The sequence below is a fragment of the Crassostrea angulata genome, chromosome 2, assembly GCF_025612915.1.
Source record: "Crassostrea angulata isolate pt1a10 chromosome 2, ASM2561291v2, whole genome shotgun sequence".
In the NCBI taxonomy this organism is placed as follows: Eukaryota; Metazoa; Mollusca; class Bivalvia; order Ostreida; family Ostreidae; genus Magallana; species Magallana angulata.
Genome location: NC_069112.1, coordinates 69815279 through 69830792, shown reverse-complemented (window position 1 = coordinate 69830792; position 15514 = coordinate 69815279). Strand labels below are relative to the sequence as shown.

General features: G+C 38.1%; 1 protein-coding gene across 1 annotated transcript in view; it reads right to left on the bottom strand.

The window, feature by feature from the left end:
* The window catches only part of LOC128174791 (uncharacterized), a 39056-nt gene extending 25798 nt beyond the window's left edge, over positions 1 to 13258 (bottom strand). Inside the window, exon 1 of the mRNA XM_052840248.1 lies at positions 11581 to 13258. Coding sequence (XP_052696208.1) covers positions 11581 to 13258 — 1678 coding nt within the window. The remainder of the gene's footprint in view (positions 1 to 11580) is intronic.
* Between the last annotated feature and the right edge of the window lie 2256 nt (positions 13259 to 15514).

Here is a 15514-nt window from a genome sequence, read left to right as displayed (position 1 = left end):
TTGTTATCACCCAAGGCCCAGTCCAGTTTCGCGAAAGTCTCAGTTTTGTCCCCTTCTTCTGTTTAGGCTGGTATAGTCGCACCACATCTCCCACTTCATAGTTTTGTTCAGTAATGTTCTTTTTATACAGCTTCCTCTGCGTTGATACCGACGATCAAATTGTCTTTCTGGCTAAATCATGAGCTTTTTCCAAACTTTCACACAACTCTGTCACATAATCCGAATAACACTTTATATCATCACTGAAATCACACAACAAAGACACTGGATCTGTCATTTCACATCCAAATAGCATGCGGTATGGCGTTAATCCTGTAGTCTCATGCACAGACGTGTTGTATGCCATGCTTATAGCATCAATATATTTCTCACAGTTTGTTTGCGGTAAATTCACATATTTCGAAATCATTTCTTTCATAGTTCGATTAAGTCTTTCCACCATCCCGTCTGATCTCGGATGAAAAGCAGTTGTTCGAGTTTTTGAAATGCACAATATTTCACAAAGTTGAGAAAATAGTTGGCTCTCGAATTGACTTCCCTGATCGGTGTGAATTTCATACGGGAACCCATAACGTTTGATCCACCCGCGAAATACTGCATCAGCTATTGTTTCAGCCTCCATGTTAGGGAATGGATAAATCTCCATGTACTTAGAAAAATAATCCGCTACTACAATAAACATATTTCCGTTTTCAGACTTAGGAAATGGTCCTGCTAAATTAGCTGCTATCCTCTCAAGTCGTCCTCCCGACACATAACTTTTCATGAAATGTCTCTTCTTTTTGGAAAGATTTTTCTTTTCCTCACATATATCGCATGATTTTACATAGTCGTTGATATCTAGGTGAAAGTTGGGCCAATAGTATGAACTTTGTTCGGCTCTTTTCTTTGTCTTTAAAACTCCTTTATGTCCAGATATAGGCGAATCATGAAAGTGCCACAATAAAGCATTTCTTAATGATTTTGATGTACATGTCCGTAATCGCACAGAATTGCCATGTATCCATTCAATGCATAGCACACCTTCATGTACGGTTAACAGTTCCCATCTTCCATACCAGAATCGACACTCGGGGTGCATATGAAATAATTCTTCAAATGTTGGTTTATTCCGGTCTCAATGTTTTTCAATCCAGTTAAGGATAAATCCCCTACCTTCATCGTCTATTTGTATTTTTCTAATTCCAGAGTATGTTAGTCAACATCAGTCTCGGGTTGCGGTTTTGCTCGTCTGGGTCTATTCTCCTTTCGTCCTTTCCCCGTTGATTGTTTGTTGTCACTCTTGTTTTCAGTGGTGTTGAACAGATGATGTGTATCACATGTAGCTTGATCAATACACAAATCTGTCTCGCTTTGGTGTTTAGGCAACTCGTTAACGTGACTTTCTAGGGCTCCATCATATACATCGTCAGGTTTTCTTTTACACTGTCTACACACTGTCTCATTTGAGTTTACTAAGATCCTAGATAAACCACCTGCATTAGAATGCCTTTTTCCTGGGCGATGGACAATTCTAAAATTAAATGGTCCTATCTGCTGCAACCATCGGCATATTTGTCTGTCGGGCTCTTTGAATCTGTCTAGCGAAATGAGAGATCCATGGTCTGTGCGTAGAATAAATTCTTTTCCAAGTAGGTAATGTTTAAAGTATTTCATGAAATAAACTACTGCCAGCATTTCTTTACGTGTAACACAATAGTTTTTTCTGCTGTGGTCAACGCTCGACTACCATAAGCTATTACTCTTTCAGTTTTCATGAACTTGAGATAAAACACATCCAATAGCGTTATTACTAGCGTCAGTATCCAGGAAAAATTGTCCAGCTTTTGGATCAGGGTATCCAAGGATTGAAGCACTCACAAGTTTCTCTTTAAGTATATGAAAAGCATGGTCGCATTCATCAGTCCAGTTCCATTTAGTTTCTTTGCGTGTTAACACATGCAGGCACTTTGCTATCTTTGCAAAATTCTTTATAAATTTTCGATAATATGACATCAGTCCTAAGAAACTTCGTAATTCACTGACATTTGTTGGTCTTGCGGCATTTCAAATCACCTCTGTTTTAACAGGATCAGTTTTTATTCCATTTGCTGTTACTACATGTCCCAGGAATTGAACTTCCGGTTTAAAGAATGAGCACTTCTTTGCTTTTATTTTCAAATTCATTTCATCTAGTCGATCAACTACTTTCTCAAGGTTAGAGATATGTTCTTCAAAATTCTTTCCGAACACCACTATGTCATCTAGGTATAGCACAGCTATTTTCCATTGTAATCCACTCAAGGTTTTCTTTATAATCCGTTGAAATGTCGCAGGAGCATTACATAAACCAAATGGCATTACGGTATACTGAAACAAACCTGTTTTCTTTTTATCTTGTTCTGCCATCGGCACTTGATGGTACGCCATATTTAAATCTAGCGTTGTAAACATCTTAGATCCAGCGAGGGCATCTAAATCATCCTGTATTCTGGAAATTGGGTAAGCATCCTTAACTGTTATTGCATTTAGACGGCGGTAATCTACACATACACACCAGCTTCCGTTTTTCTTCTTCACCAGTACTACTTGTGATGACCATGGACTTTTTGATTTCTCGACCAGGTCCTGTTTCTCCAATTTTAGTATCTCAGCATCTAAGATTTCTCTCTTAAAATTTTGCACCCTTCTCGGTGCTTCTTTAAATGGTTCCTCGTCCATAAGTTTTATCCGATGCTCTCCAATTTTACCCCGTTCCATTTATCTTTCTGGGTTAGCAAATACACGTTCTCTCCATATAAGGAACTCCTTGAACTTCCTTTACTCCTCAGCAGTCAAGTGATAACATCCATCGTCGTAGACAGCCTTTAAATGTTGCGGCATTTCACCATTTTCCTCATTAACAGGGCTAACTTCGTCAAAACAATTATCAATTGCTTCACTAACATACTCCACTGGTATGAATGATGCTATCAATGTACCCCTCTTGATCAATCTTGGTTTCTCTCCAGGATTGAAAACACGAATAGACACAACGCCAGTTTTTGAATTCAGTAATGTTTTTGCGACAGTCACTTGATGTGATACAACAAAAATTTGCAAAGGTAGTGGTAGTCCGTTGATTTCCTCTGTATATGTCAGTTTGGATGGTATAATAGCTTCGTGAGCTCCAGGAACTTGTACGGTCTATGTACAAAATATGTAATTAGTTCGTTTCCCTTCCGTAAGTTCACATTTCATTAAAAGTTCATTGGTATCATATTCTTATACACACTTATATTTCACATAAAAGTCTTAACCTAACAAAATCTGTTTTACTCCTACCAAAAAAATTCGCTGTTCTATATTCACATTTCCCGGTGTTAAAGTCATTTTAGCAGTTCCAATAGTATTTATTTCTTGTCCATCAACACGTAGGAATTTTGTCCTGACTCGTTCTAGTACGGGCCTATTTTCAGGGATGATGTTGTAATAGGTTTCCTCAGTTATAAAATATCTACTTTCCAAATCCCCTTCGTTCCTTGAATTAGTCCTTCTTTTTGAAAACCACTTTTTCCAGGAATTCGCACTTCTGTACTCTCAGTACTTGGACTTACATTTTCAGTACAACTGCGATTCATAAATACACTTGTCCTTAAAACCTGGTCAGTTTCGTTGAGCTGCAATTCTCCAGAATCGTCTATCCGAATAGCAGTGTTTCTCTTGCGCCCTTTTAGTAACTACTGCTGCCATATCCAAGGGAAGATCACGCTTAGCTGGTGTACTATGCCTCCAGGTTTCTCGACCGGCGCACGGCCGGCCCACTGCCTCGGTCCTGAACTGTTTAAATGCTGATCCACATTTTTCCTAATGTTGAGACTGTTCTGCTTTCCTTCACTTCTTTAGTTAATTTGGCATTGATATGATAAATGATCAGTAGAATTACACTGGAAGCATCTCTTTGGCTGTCTTCTATTTCCCTCAAGTCTCGGTTTCATCTGCTGTGTTGATTTCTTGGCATTCGCATTTTGGAATGCTTCAGAAACGGCGTACACTGTGCGTCTGTTTGTTTTAGCATAATGTTCTCGAGAGTTTTCTCCAAGTCTAATACACTCCTCCTGCATAGCAGCTGTAATGGTGTCTTATAGTGTCTTTGGACGAATTCTTTTAACAGCATAACGATATTTACTGTCTTCACTACAATTATCCAAGAATGTCTTTAGGCTGCTCTCTTTAATGTACTCTCTATTATCTGGGTATGCCTTCCAGTACATATCTTCTATCGCTTGACCAAAATCTCTAAAGGTTTCATTGGTACGTTTCCTTCGCATTTTGACATCCGCTATATAACTTTCTTTCATCACGCTATGGCCAAACCGATTTTCCATAGCTCGCTTTAATTTTGTCCAACTCTTCCTAATTTCCTCGGTCAATCCATAGGCGTAAGTTTCTGCTTGTCCTCGCAGTACAGGGAAAAATACTCTTCTCGTCCTATTCTCGTCACAGTCATTTATCGATACAATGTTCTCAAAATACCGTATGTACTCCGTCCAAATATCCTCTCCATCTCCTTTGAACGTTCTTATGACTGGTATTTGTTATCCGGATGCCGTACTTGAAAAACTGCTCGCTTGATTCCTGGCTCTTGGGGTAAATGTTGGCGTCGTAAAGCTTGGAGTAAATCTAACGGTACGTTTTGATGTTGACTGGTCCGTGTTCTGTGTAATTGGAGAGGGTGGTACACAGACTATATTTTCACGATTCCACAACTTTAGTACAACGCTAAACAAAACAAGGCATACTAATCCTAGTATTCCAGAAATCATGAATTCCTTGGTTAAACAAAGTACCATATATAGCGGAAAGTAGGTGTAAATGGCATAAGCAACTGCACATCCGAATAATATCACTAGAATCCAGAAGGTCATAAATCCGTTCCAAGAAAACGCTTCCCGAGGACCATGTGTTTCATTCATCTCCCCTCTATAACTTTCGTCGTCAATAGGAGTACTTGCAATCGTAGGCTCCGAATTTTCAATTGTATTCCTTTCTGCTATTTGGGTGGCATCTTCACTTTCCATGAATGAATTTAGAACTGATCTTTTAACATTCCGAGGAGTTTCCGGCGTCGCTGGTTCATTATCAATATCCGTAAAATCCATTTTCCGTGACGAATACGCATTATCCTGGAAAAACATTGTTTTGAATTAACACTCAAAAGTTTTTATTCTACATCCACATGACGGACACTTGTAGAATCTGCTTGATTCATTTTAATTTTCATTGCTAATTAAACACAAATTTTCACTTTTCAAAAACATTACGTAACAGTTAGGACACTCTTTGCGTAATTCCACGCCAATCAATCGAATGAACCGAAAATTTCCATTGCTATCTACGTCATACTGTTTCACAAATCTGCTACAATTTCCACAGGAATCCATCACAATGCCAAGTAAATAGTAATTCACAGTTTAAAATCCACATGAAAGAGAACAAACAAATTTCATCTAAAAATCCAGTCAAATAATTTGATTCACTCTATGAATAAGTTTCCCCCGTAATCCATAATTATTGTCACAGTTTCACAAACAAAAAATCCAGATCGAAATTAATATCCGTGTCACAAGAATTTAGAAAGTATCCACCGCTGCCTCCAGTTGTAGCGCGACCGAGTGTGCGGTCTTCTTTCTCCACTATTCTCTATAATTTAATCCATTCTAATTCACCTCTAATGTCTATCTTTGGTAGCGTAAATAAAAGTCCAATTATCTATTAACAAATTTATTCCCTTTTTTAGCTCACCTGAGCTGAAAGCTCAAGTGAGCTATTCTGATCACATTTTGTCTGTCGTCCGTCTGTCCGTCCGTCTGTCTGTCTGTCCGTAAACTTTTCACATTTTCAACATCTTCTCAAGAACTACTAGGCCAATTTCAACCAAACTTAGCACAAATCATCCTTAGGCAAAGGGGATTCAAAGTTGTGAAAATTAAGGGCCACACCTGTTTTCAAGGGGAGATAATAAGAAATTAATGAAAAATTTCGAGAACTTTTCAAAAATCTTCTTCTCAAGAACCATACAGCCAGGAAAGCTGAAACTTGTGTGGAAGCATCCTCAGGTAGTGTAGATTCAAAGTTGTGAAATTCATGACCCCCGGGGGTAGGGTGGGGCCACAATGGGGGGTCGAAGTTTTACATAGGAATATATAGAGTAAATCTGAAAAAATCTTCTTCTCAGAAACTAAACAGCCAAGAAAGCTGAAACTTGTGTGGAAGCATCCTCAGGTAGTGTAGATTCAAAGTTGTGAAATTCCTTATCCCCGGGGGTAGGGTGGGGCCACAATGGGGGGTCGAAGTTTTACATAGGAAAATATAGAGTAAATCTTTAAAAATCTTCTTCTCAGAAACTAAACAGCCAGGAAAGCTGACACTTGTGTGGAAGCATCCTCAGGTAGTGTAGATTGAAAGTTGTGAAAATCATGACCCCTGGGGGTAGGGTGGGGCCACAATGGGGGGGGGGGTCGAAATTTTACATAGGAAAATATAGAGTAAATCTTTAAAAATCTTCTTCTCAGAAACTAATCAGCCAGGAAAGCTGAAACTTGTGTGGAAGCATCCTCAGGTAGTGTAAATTCAAAGTTGTGATAAACATGATCCCTGGGGGTAGGGTGAGGCCACATTGGGGGGGGGGTGTTAAAATTTTACATAGAAATACATGTATATAGAGTAAATCTTTAAAAATCTTCTTCTCAGAAACTAATCAGCCAGGAAAGCTGAAACTTGTGTGGAAGCATCCTCAATCAGTGTAGATTCAAAGTTGTGAAAATCATGATCCCTGGGGGTAGGGTGGGGCACAATGGGGGGTCGAAGTTTTACATTGGAATATATAGAGTAAATCTTTAAAAATCTTCTTCTCAGAAACTTATCAGCCAGGAAAGCTGAAACTTTTGTGGAAGTATCCTCAGGTAGTGTAGATTCAAAGTTGTGAAAATCATGATCCCGGGGGGTAGATTGAGGCCATATGGGGGGGGGGGTTAAAGTTTTACATAGGAATATATAAAGTAAATCTTTAAAAATCTTCTTCTCAGAAACTAATCAGCAAGATGATTCTTTATAATTGTTAAAACTTTGGCTCCAGGACAATTCTTCGGCCTCACAAGAAGGTTCAGAGTTTGATGTAGCTAAATATCCCATATATAAACAATTGTAAAGGATCTTTTTGAGAACTGCAATACTCAACATGTGATATGACTATAAAATTAAAGCAGGCAGCTATTTTTCATTAGAATCTTTTTGTATTACTGTATTGAGTTATTGCCCTTGATTTATTGATTCTTGATAATTTTAATTAATGCATCCACTGTTAACCAATTATTGTGATGATTATTTTTATACAATAATAAATATTCAATGTATATAAGTTGTTCTGTATAAGAAGTTTTGGGTTAGGCCGGATTAGTTTGTTTATTTTTGATTTCCAATTTTTAGATACTATGAATTATTTAAGGCTGGCACATATATAGGGACAGTGTCTATTGCATAAAGGTGAGTGACTGTTTGGGGTCAAACTTAAACAGGTATGGATAGATTGAGTGTGTGAACATCCCTGCTCTATCTAATCTACGTGTTTTCTAACCTTTGATACAATGTGTGCGGTCATTCCTGCCCTGTATCGCATTAATACAAGTGTGCAGTCATACCTGCTTGTATTGGTGGTGGTTGCGGCGGAGCACTAGTGTGGCGAGCACTAGTGTATGGTCATCCCTGCTGGTGTTCAGGCCTTTCTAGCGCAAGTGTGTGGAAGTCCTTGTTTGCGTTAGGTTGAGCTGTTGGCGTAAGTGTGCGGTCATCCTTGCATGCTTGTGTAAATGTTGGTACCTGTTGAGTTGTGTAGATGTGCGGTCACCCCTGCCTGCGTAACGTGTGCAGGAGCGGTGATTAAAGTCTGCTCTTGTAAATATTGGAAGCAATCAGGGCTATCGGAGTTCCAAGGGGGAAAAATGGATTTTATTTATACAGGATCTACATGTATTATTGTACATTGTCCAGATTGTTTGTATTTTGACTCCATTAAGCTGACTTTATCATACCTATTGTTCCTCAGGTGAGCGATGTGGCCCATGGGCCTCTTGTTTTACATACTGTAAAACGAGAAAATTTGGCGCATATGTATTTTAGCGCAAACGCAAGTGCCAGTGCATGAGCGCAATTATATTTTAGCGCATGCATCTTTTCTTTAAAAGAAATACAAATAATGTTGATGTTTGATAAACGATCACGCCCAAAACTTAGTTATGTGTTCACTCAAGCACGTGAATACAACGACTTTGATTTCTATCTCGGATGCACGGTAAACTGTCGTTGAGAACAATACATTTAATTGTGTGCAAATCGTCAGTAGATAGATATGAAAACTTCATTTATTGGCGATGATGTGTAATTTTTGTTGGTAAACAAATTTGAGTTATCGGACTTTGAATTTAACGTGTCGACTTGGATAACACTAGAAGAGTCTCGAAACTAAAAGTGAAATCGAATGCTACATTTACCATGAGTTTCGATCACCATGAGAGAATCTTTTTCACAGTAATTTTACATTAAAAAACACAAAAATAGGTATCGTCTTGTTATTTTTATATCCACTAATCAGAGATCAAAGAAATTATGATCAATCATGTACATGTATTGTCAGCGTTAACGATCGCCACGCTTAATCACATTTTCACCTCGAGGCGCTAAATGGAAGTGGCATGAGGAGAAGCCCAATTTTCAAGGTGCTAATGAGAGATATTAAAAAGCAATTAAAACTGAATTAATAAATCCATGTTTAGGCACTTATACCCGATAACCCACACCGTTTACCTGTGTAATTGTTTAAACAAACACAACCGACAGCATCTGATATTTAAATGAACACTTCTATATAGCCTTAAGGTAACTCCGTACCTATAAAATCATGGGTTCAAAGTTAAAAACATAACTTTTTTTTTAACTTAGGTGGACTTGAATTTCATCTAAAAGTCAATAAAATATATATGCATCCATACTATTTAAGACGTAAGGTAATAAAAACCAAAGGCTGAAATTATCATCTGAAAATCACACTTTTTTTTGTTTAAAAATTAAAAGTGGATGGATACTTGTTTGTATATTTAAATTTTATTGCTTACTTTGCCAGAAAACTAAAATTAATTCTAAAAAAAGATAAAATTGTTTACATTAGAAAAATTATAGCATTTAGATATATCACTCAGAGAAAAGTAGAAAAGAGTTATTTCCCTTTGTCATTATTGAATTATGTGGAATACAAAGATGAAAAACGCTTATTAAATATCTCCAAGTAAACAATGATTTGAGTTTTTGATGTGCACCTATCATAACATAGAAATTACAAATCTACTTGCAAGAATTTTAATGAATTTATGGTTAATGTAAAATGTATGACGTCACAGGAGGGTGGATTTACTTTAAAAATGGACTGACGTTATTGTTTTGCAACTTGAAGAAATTTAATACATATAGAAAATAGTTGGCGCACTATTTATTTTAGCGCTCAGAGGCAGTTGCGCCAAAGGCGCTAAAATTTGTAGTGCGCCATATTTTCTCGTTTTACAGTATTAACAATTTACACAAACATAGGTCACTTTCTAAATCTGCCTCTCGAACTACTCTACATACTCTCACGCTTTCATCCATATATATACATAACGGGGGAAACTCCGCCGGAGCTGCTAATACCCAGCAGCTCCTCGGTAGCTGCCGGTCACTGATTACGTAATACACATACACACGCTGTTGTTGACAAACAAATCACTCTCTACAATTAGGCTTTGCAACTCTAGGCATATTTCCCAAGACTCCTTACGCAATGCCACGTACGAAAACTGCCAGGATTAAACCTTTTGGCATAATTCCAGCAATTAATGTCGGCGCAGGCTTCAAAATGCGCATGGTAGTCAAGCCAAGGGCCACTTCCATCATACGTAGCTGGCTTGATTGCTTTGCAATGGCATTGTCTGTCTCATTTCCTCTTTCCGGGCTATCAAATCTCACCCGAGATTGTCTGCGAGTCACGCCGGGTAAGAGCGAGTCGGCCTGCCAATTAATGTCTGGCTGTGCGCGGGACCAGAGCCATTGGCAAATGGCATATGACCGATGTTCCTTTCCTGACTCTTCGTAGAGCTCATAAGAATCAGAGAACTGGACGTTACTGCGCGGATGCGCTTCTGTTCTCTTGTTAGAGCCGGAATAAGCCCCCGTCTCATACACAGCAGCAACATCTGCAAGATGTAAAACTGCCGTGTGATCAGTACGCAAAGACAGCTCTCCTTTCTTCTGAGAAGTATCCGAAGCTATGCCCGTAGTATCTATACCAGAATCTCTGCTTGCAGCGGGTCTTGGTGTTGAGGTTTTCAGGACGTTGCTGCGCTCACGCATCTCGGCGATGTTTTCCTCTAAGAAATATATTTCTTTGTCGACTTCTTCCATTCTTTTCCGAAGCAATTGCAGGATATCCCACCGCTGCCAACACGTTTATGTAACGTGCAAGGGGGTCACTGCCTGTGATCCCCGCGGGTCCGTACCCGATATAGAATCGGATAGACCCGATTGCTGCCAATATATACAAGTGCAGACTTTAATCAACGCTCCTGCACATATATAGGGACTCGACTTTCCGCAGGCAGGGATGACCGCACACTTATGCGCAACTCAACAGGTACCAAAGTTAACGCAAGCAGGGATTACCGCACACTTGCGCCAACAACGTAACCAAACGCAAGCAGGGAGTGCCGCACACTTGCGCTAGAAAGGCCAGAACACAAGCAGGGATGACCGCACACTTGTATTAATGCGATACACAGCAGGGATGACTGCACACTCTGTATCGTAGATTAGATGACACGAAGATAAGATAGAGCAGAGATGTCAAAAAACACTCAATCAGGCGAACCTATTTACATATAGGTTTAACCCCAAACAGTCGTTTCCTTAAACACAATAGCCACTGTCCCTATATATGTGCCGGCCAAGAATAATTTGAAGTATCTGAAAATATGAAATAAAAAAAAACCCACACTAATCCGATGTAATCTATAACTACTAATGCAAAACACCTTATATACATACTAGTATACTATTTATTTTTGTATAAAAATAATCATCATTAATAATTGGTTAACATTGATGCATTAATTAAATAATCAAGAATCAATAAATCAAGGGCAATAACTCAATACAGTAATACAAATAGATAGAAATAAAAAATAGCTGCCTGCTTCATCTTATCAATTTTTGTAGTAGTTAAAGTTATGTTGAAAGTACTAGCAAATCTTCAAAAACCGCTCAAGCGTTGAAGAGGAGCTGTGTCAAAAATAGTTCGGACCCGTAGTATTTGATAAGGCATCACCCGTTTGATATAGCAAAATGTTTATCACACGGGTAATATACACCACACGTATGTGATAAATTGAGTATATCGACCTTGAACTAGCGCTTCCGGTCGATATCATTCATGTATCTTCGGTCAATACTGTCATCCTGATTCATTATAAATTCATATTGACCTACATAGTGTCCTTATTTGTATTATATTCAATACAAAATTAAAAAAATTATACCTACCTGTCAGAACACTGTGTCTGCTGATGTACCTGTAGACACACAGTCTGTTTTTGTAGTATGATGCAATCCAGAGACGGTGCCTATTGACATCATAACCTAGGCAGTGTGGACTTAATATCCCATTTGGTCTAATCATCAGAAGTGAAATGAAGTCACCCTCTTTATCTATAATCTGTACTGTGCGAGTCGTATTATCACACATCAGGATGTGTGACAGAGCGTCAGTACAAATTCCACGTGGCTGAACTCCTGAACCTGATGGATGTCCTGTATAAGAGAAACGATGTCTTCCTCCACGCTCCGTCACCACTACGGCACAGAAGTCGGACACTACGACATCCCCGTTGTTGTTCTCCGTTATATATTCGGGATCTTTGTACAGTTCATTTCCTGTGTCGTCGTGCTGTATGGTTTGAGTCTGCATTCCATCCCTGCTGTACCGGGTTACATTGCCTGTCCTTGGATTTTCTTGATACATTCCGACCAGTAAATCCCTATTGGCCAGGGACCAGTACACACACCGTGGTTTCCATGAGGAGTCTGCCTTTTCAATAAATGTAGCGATTGTTTCCATATCATTTGACAGTTTGCTAATGTTATTTTTATTGTTTATATATATCAGTTCACCTTCATTGTTCACTGTGTGTAATCCAAATAAAAAACTACATAGATCCTCCACCTGATATAGAGTGACACCTGTTGTGTTTGTCAAGATGAGATTGTTTCTCCAGTCACTGACCCACACCAGGTCTGATGTCACACAAGAAATGTGACGACAATCATGGACACCTTCAAGTCTGAAAGATTGATGAAACTTGGGACCAGACATCAGTTTCAGTAGACACTCGTTTCCTACGCTTCGGGTTTTTCTCTTTGTGATTTGCATTGCACTCAGTGGCGCCATTACATCATCCTTTTTGAGTGTCTTAGTAATTGAGAGCCGGCTTGTGTGGAGTGTAACATTTATCTGGGGGAGGCAGGTTGTCTTTGCTGATGAGAGGAATTGTAGGGGTCTGATTGATGACTGTTCATAGATGTATGCATATCTTTGTAGGCTGGCAATATATCTGCTCATTTCTATCTTTTTTTGTAAACATCTGTGTTTGAAATTGAAGTCACAAGACACACGATTCAATAGATCATATACCACATAGTCAATAAGATTCTTAAGTTTTTCGGCCTTTGTTAATATACTTGAGTGGTAGACGGATAACTCTGAATGACACTTTTTCAAATCAGCTTTCATCCCTGTCAGCATAAAATGTCTGTAAAAGAGAGCATCACTTCTGATGGTATGAATGGGTCTTTTGTGTTTTTGTTGCTTTGTTTTATAAGCTTTTTTTATATCAATAATTGTGTGCTGAATTTGACCAAAGAGAAAACTTCTGAATGTGTGTAATTTGTTCTCAGAAGAGGAATCACACACAGGAACTTGACAATCTTCACAGTACCGCTTATAAACATGGTTAGGATGTCTCACACAGATCTCCAGTGTTGGGATGTAGTTGATTTTTTCACTGTATGACACAACATCATGGTCTGTTGTTTCAAGATCTTTCACATGGTTATCTTTGCACTGGAGACACAGTTCACATGGGCACAACTTACAATAGTACTCAGCGTTGCCCGGACATTTAGAACACAAACTGACTTTATGTGGGGTGTTTGGTGTGTCCATGATGTGCAGGATTTGGGTATTTTGATCTCAATCTGTTAAATGAGAGTTAAAAGTGTTCTTAAATGATATCACTTAGATCATTCCAAATTCTTTCATACATATACCATCACATTTTATTAAGAACATTTTCATTTAAAAGAGATCTACTTTAGTGCTATAATGTAGTAATTATAAAAAATGATGGAAGTACATCAATCTCGTTTTCGTTTTTAAACATCTAAGCTGTAGAAAAATCCTATTAAGTTTATATGAGGGATGTATAGAGAGAGAAAAAAGTGGAGAGCACATTAGGATATATTACACTGAGGAAGTATGAGATAAAAAGAGGAAGCCGAAAAAAACCAGACCGACGGACGGACAGACACACATAGAGACCCCCTTTCCTTATCTCTTATGGCATGTTTCATATTTAGGCTTACTCTTCTAAACATGTAGTTTTGTTGTTTCTCGGTTTTGCCTAGTCTTTTCTCACACGTATTTGCAATCTGCTAAATATTAATTTTGCGGGTCTTTTTCTTTTCCCCTCGATATTGCTTGTCAATTTTTATTTACAAGCTTTCTTGTTCTCTCTCTCTCTACCCTTCTTGCTTTTCCTCTCTATCTCTCTCGTTTTTTTTTCACACACTCAGCCGTAGTCATGTAAACATGTATTACTGCTCTATCTCTCACTCTCTCTCTCTCTCTATATACCACACAAACTTACTCTGCTCAGCATACATGATTGCTCTCTCTCCTCTCTATATCTCTCTCATTTAATTGCCTAAGGTCATGACGTCATGCATACATGTAAGGTTTGAATGTCTTCTCCGGGGACAGTGCAGGCAATAGGAACAAGCAATATCAAGATTCTGTTATAAATAAGATTAACCGTTTAATGTGTCAACATTTACGTTAGTAATTGATAAAAATGTTTTAGGACGTAAAAAATAATCAACAGCGTGCAAGAGTTTTAGTTTTCAAGTAAAAAGAAAGTGTTCACCATGCATATATGTAATCCTGGTTTGAAAATAGATTAGCCTGAGCGGTAAAAATGAGATGGAGAGGGGGTCCATCGCAACAAGTTGTGTTTATTACGGTACGATGTAAGTAAAATTGGTATTAGCTTACATCATTAGTTTGGATTGAAACAAATGTGCCTTTGCATGTATGTATGTATACTCATATATTTACTAGAGGAACTAAATTGCCAAAACTGGGTGTGACCCGATTTTAGATCAATGGAGGGTTTCATTCATATTGAAAAGATATAGTTTGCGTGTCTTACTAAATGTACATTAAACATTCCTTGTCATGCGTGTATGTTCATCCGATAAATTTCTTTCAAAACACTCCATTCAAAGTGTAATACATGTATATGTATTGTAGGTGTAAACAATTTAGTTGACCCCCTCCCCATTAATCTATGCCAATGGATGAGTATATTCAAACCGAGAACTCGGCCGTTGTGTGAATAGTAAAGCAGGACTTTGCGCAATTATATGTTTAATTTATAGTTTTTGCGCGCCGATCAGTGGACGAGTCGCAATAGGTGTCGTGAGAATATTCCAGAGCGTCTTCTGTATACATATCATGGGCACGTAACGGGGAGGGGGGGGGTAGAATTGTTTTCGCAATACACTTTTCTTAACTTTATATGGGACAAATTTGAAAGGTCATTGATACCCTTCTCCTCCTCTTCTTTTGTTAGAGCATGTAATAAATTAATCGGAAATAAAGATTTTTTTTTTACTGAAGCAACAATACCCCTCCCCCCCCCCCCCCTCACGGATTAGGTCTTCTTATTTGTTTGTCGAAATTCAAATTTCATTACCTGTAATATTGCTTAAGTGATGCATGCATGCTTCCACTAAATCTTTTTGTGTAGTCAGGAGAGCTTTTTTCCTTTATTTATTAGGTTCCTATATACAGTGCATTGATCAAATATTAATGAATATAGTTGCTTTTAATCCAACATAAGACAAAGATAAAGTCGTAAATAAAAGCATCACACATTATTATCAAATAGGTAAAGAAGTTTAACGAGGCCGGGTCTAATTTGTTCTGCCCTAGATTTTTGAATGAAATTTTTTAAATGTAATTATTATCTAAAGATAAAAAGATAAGATATTTACCACACCGTTTGTTTAAGGGGTCATCTCAAAGTTTATTAATTTTTAACATAGGACCCTATGGGATTTTGCTTGAAATGTATCAATTTTGCACATTTTTTTTTTTTTACACTTTTTTAAAACTTCTGCCCTAGGGGTTTCCTTTTCT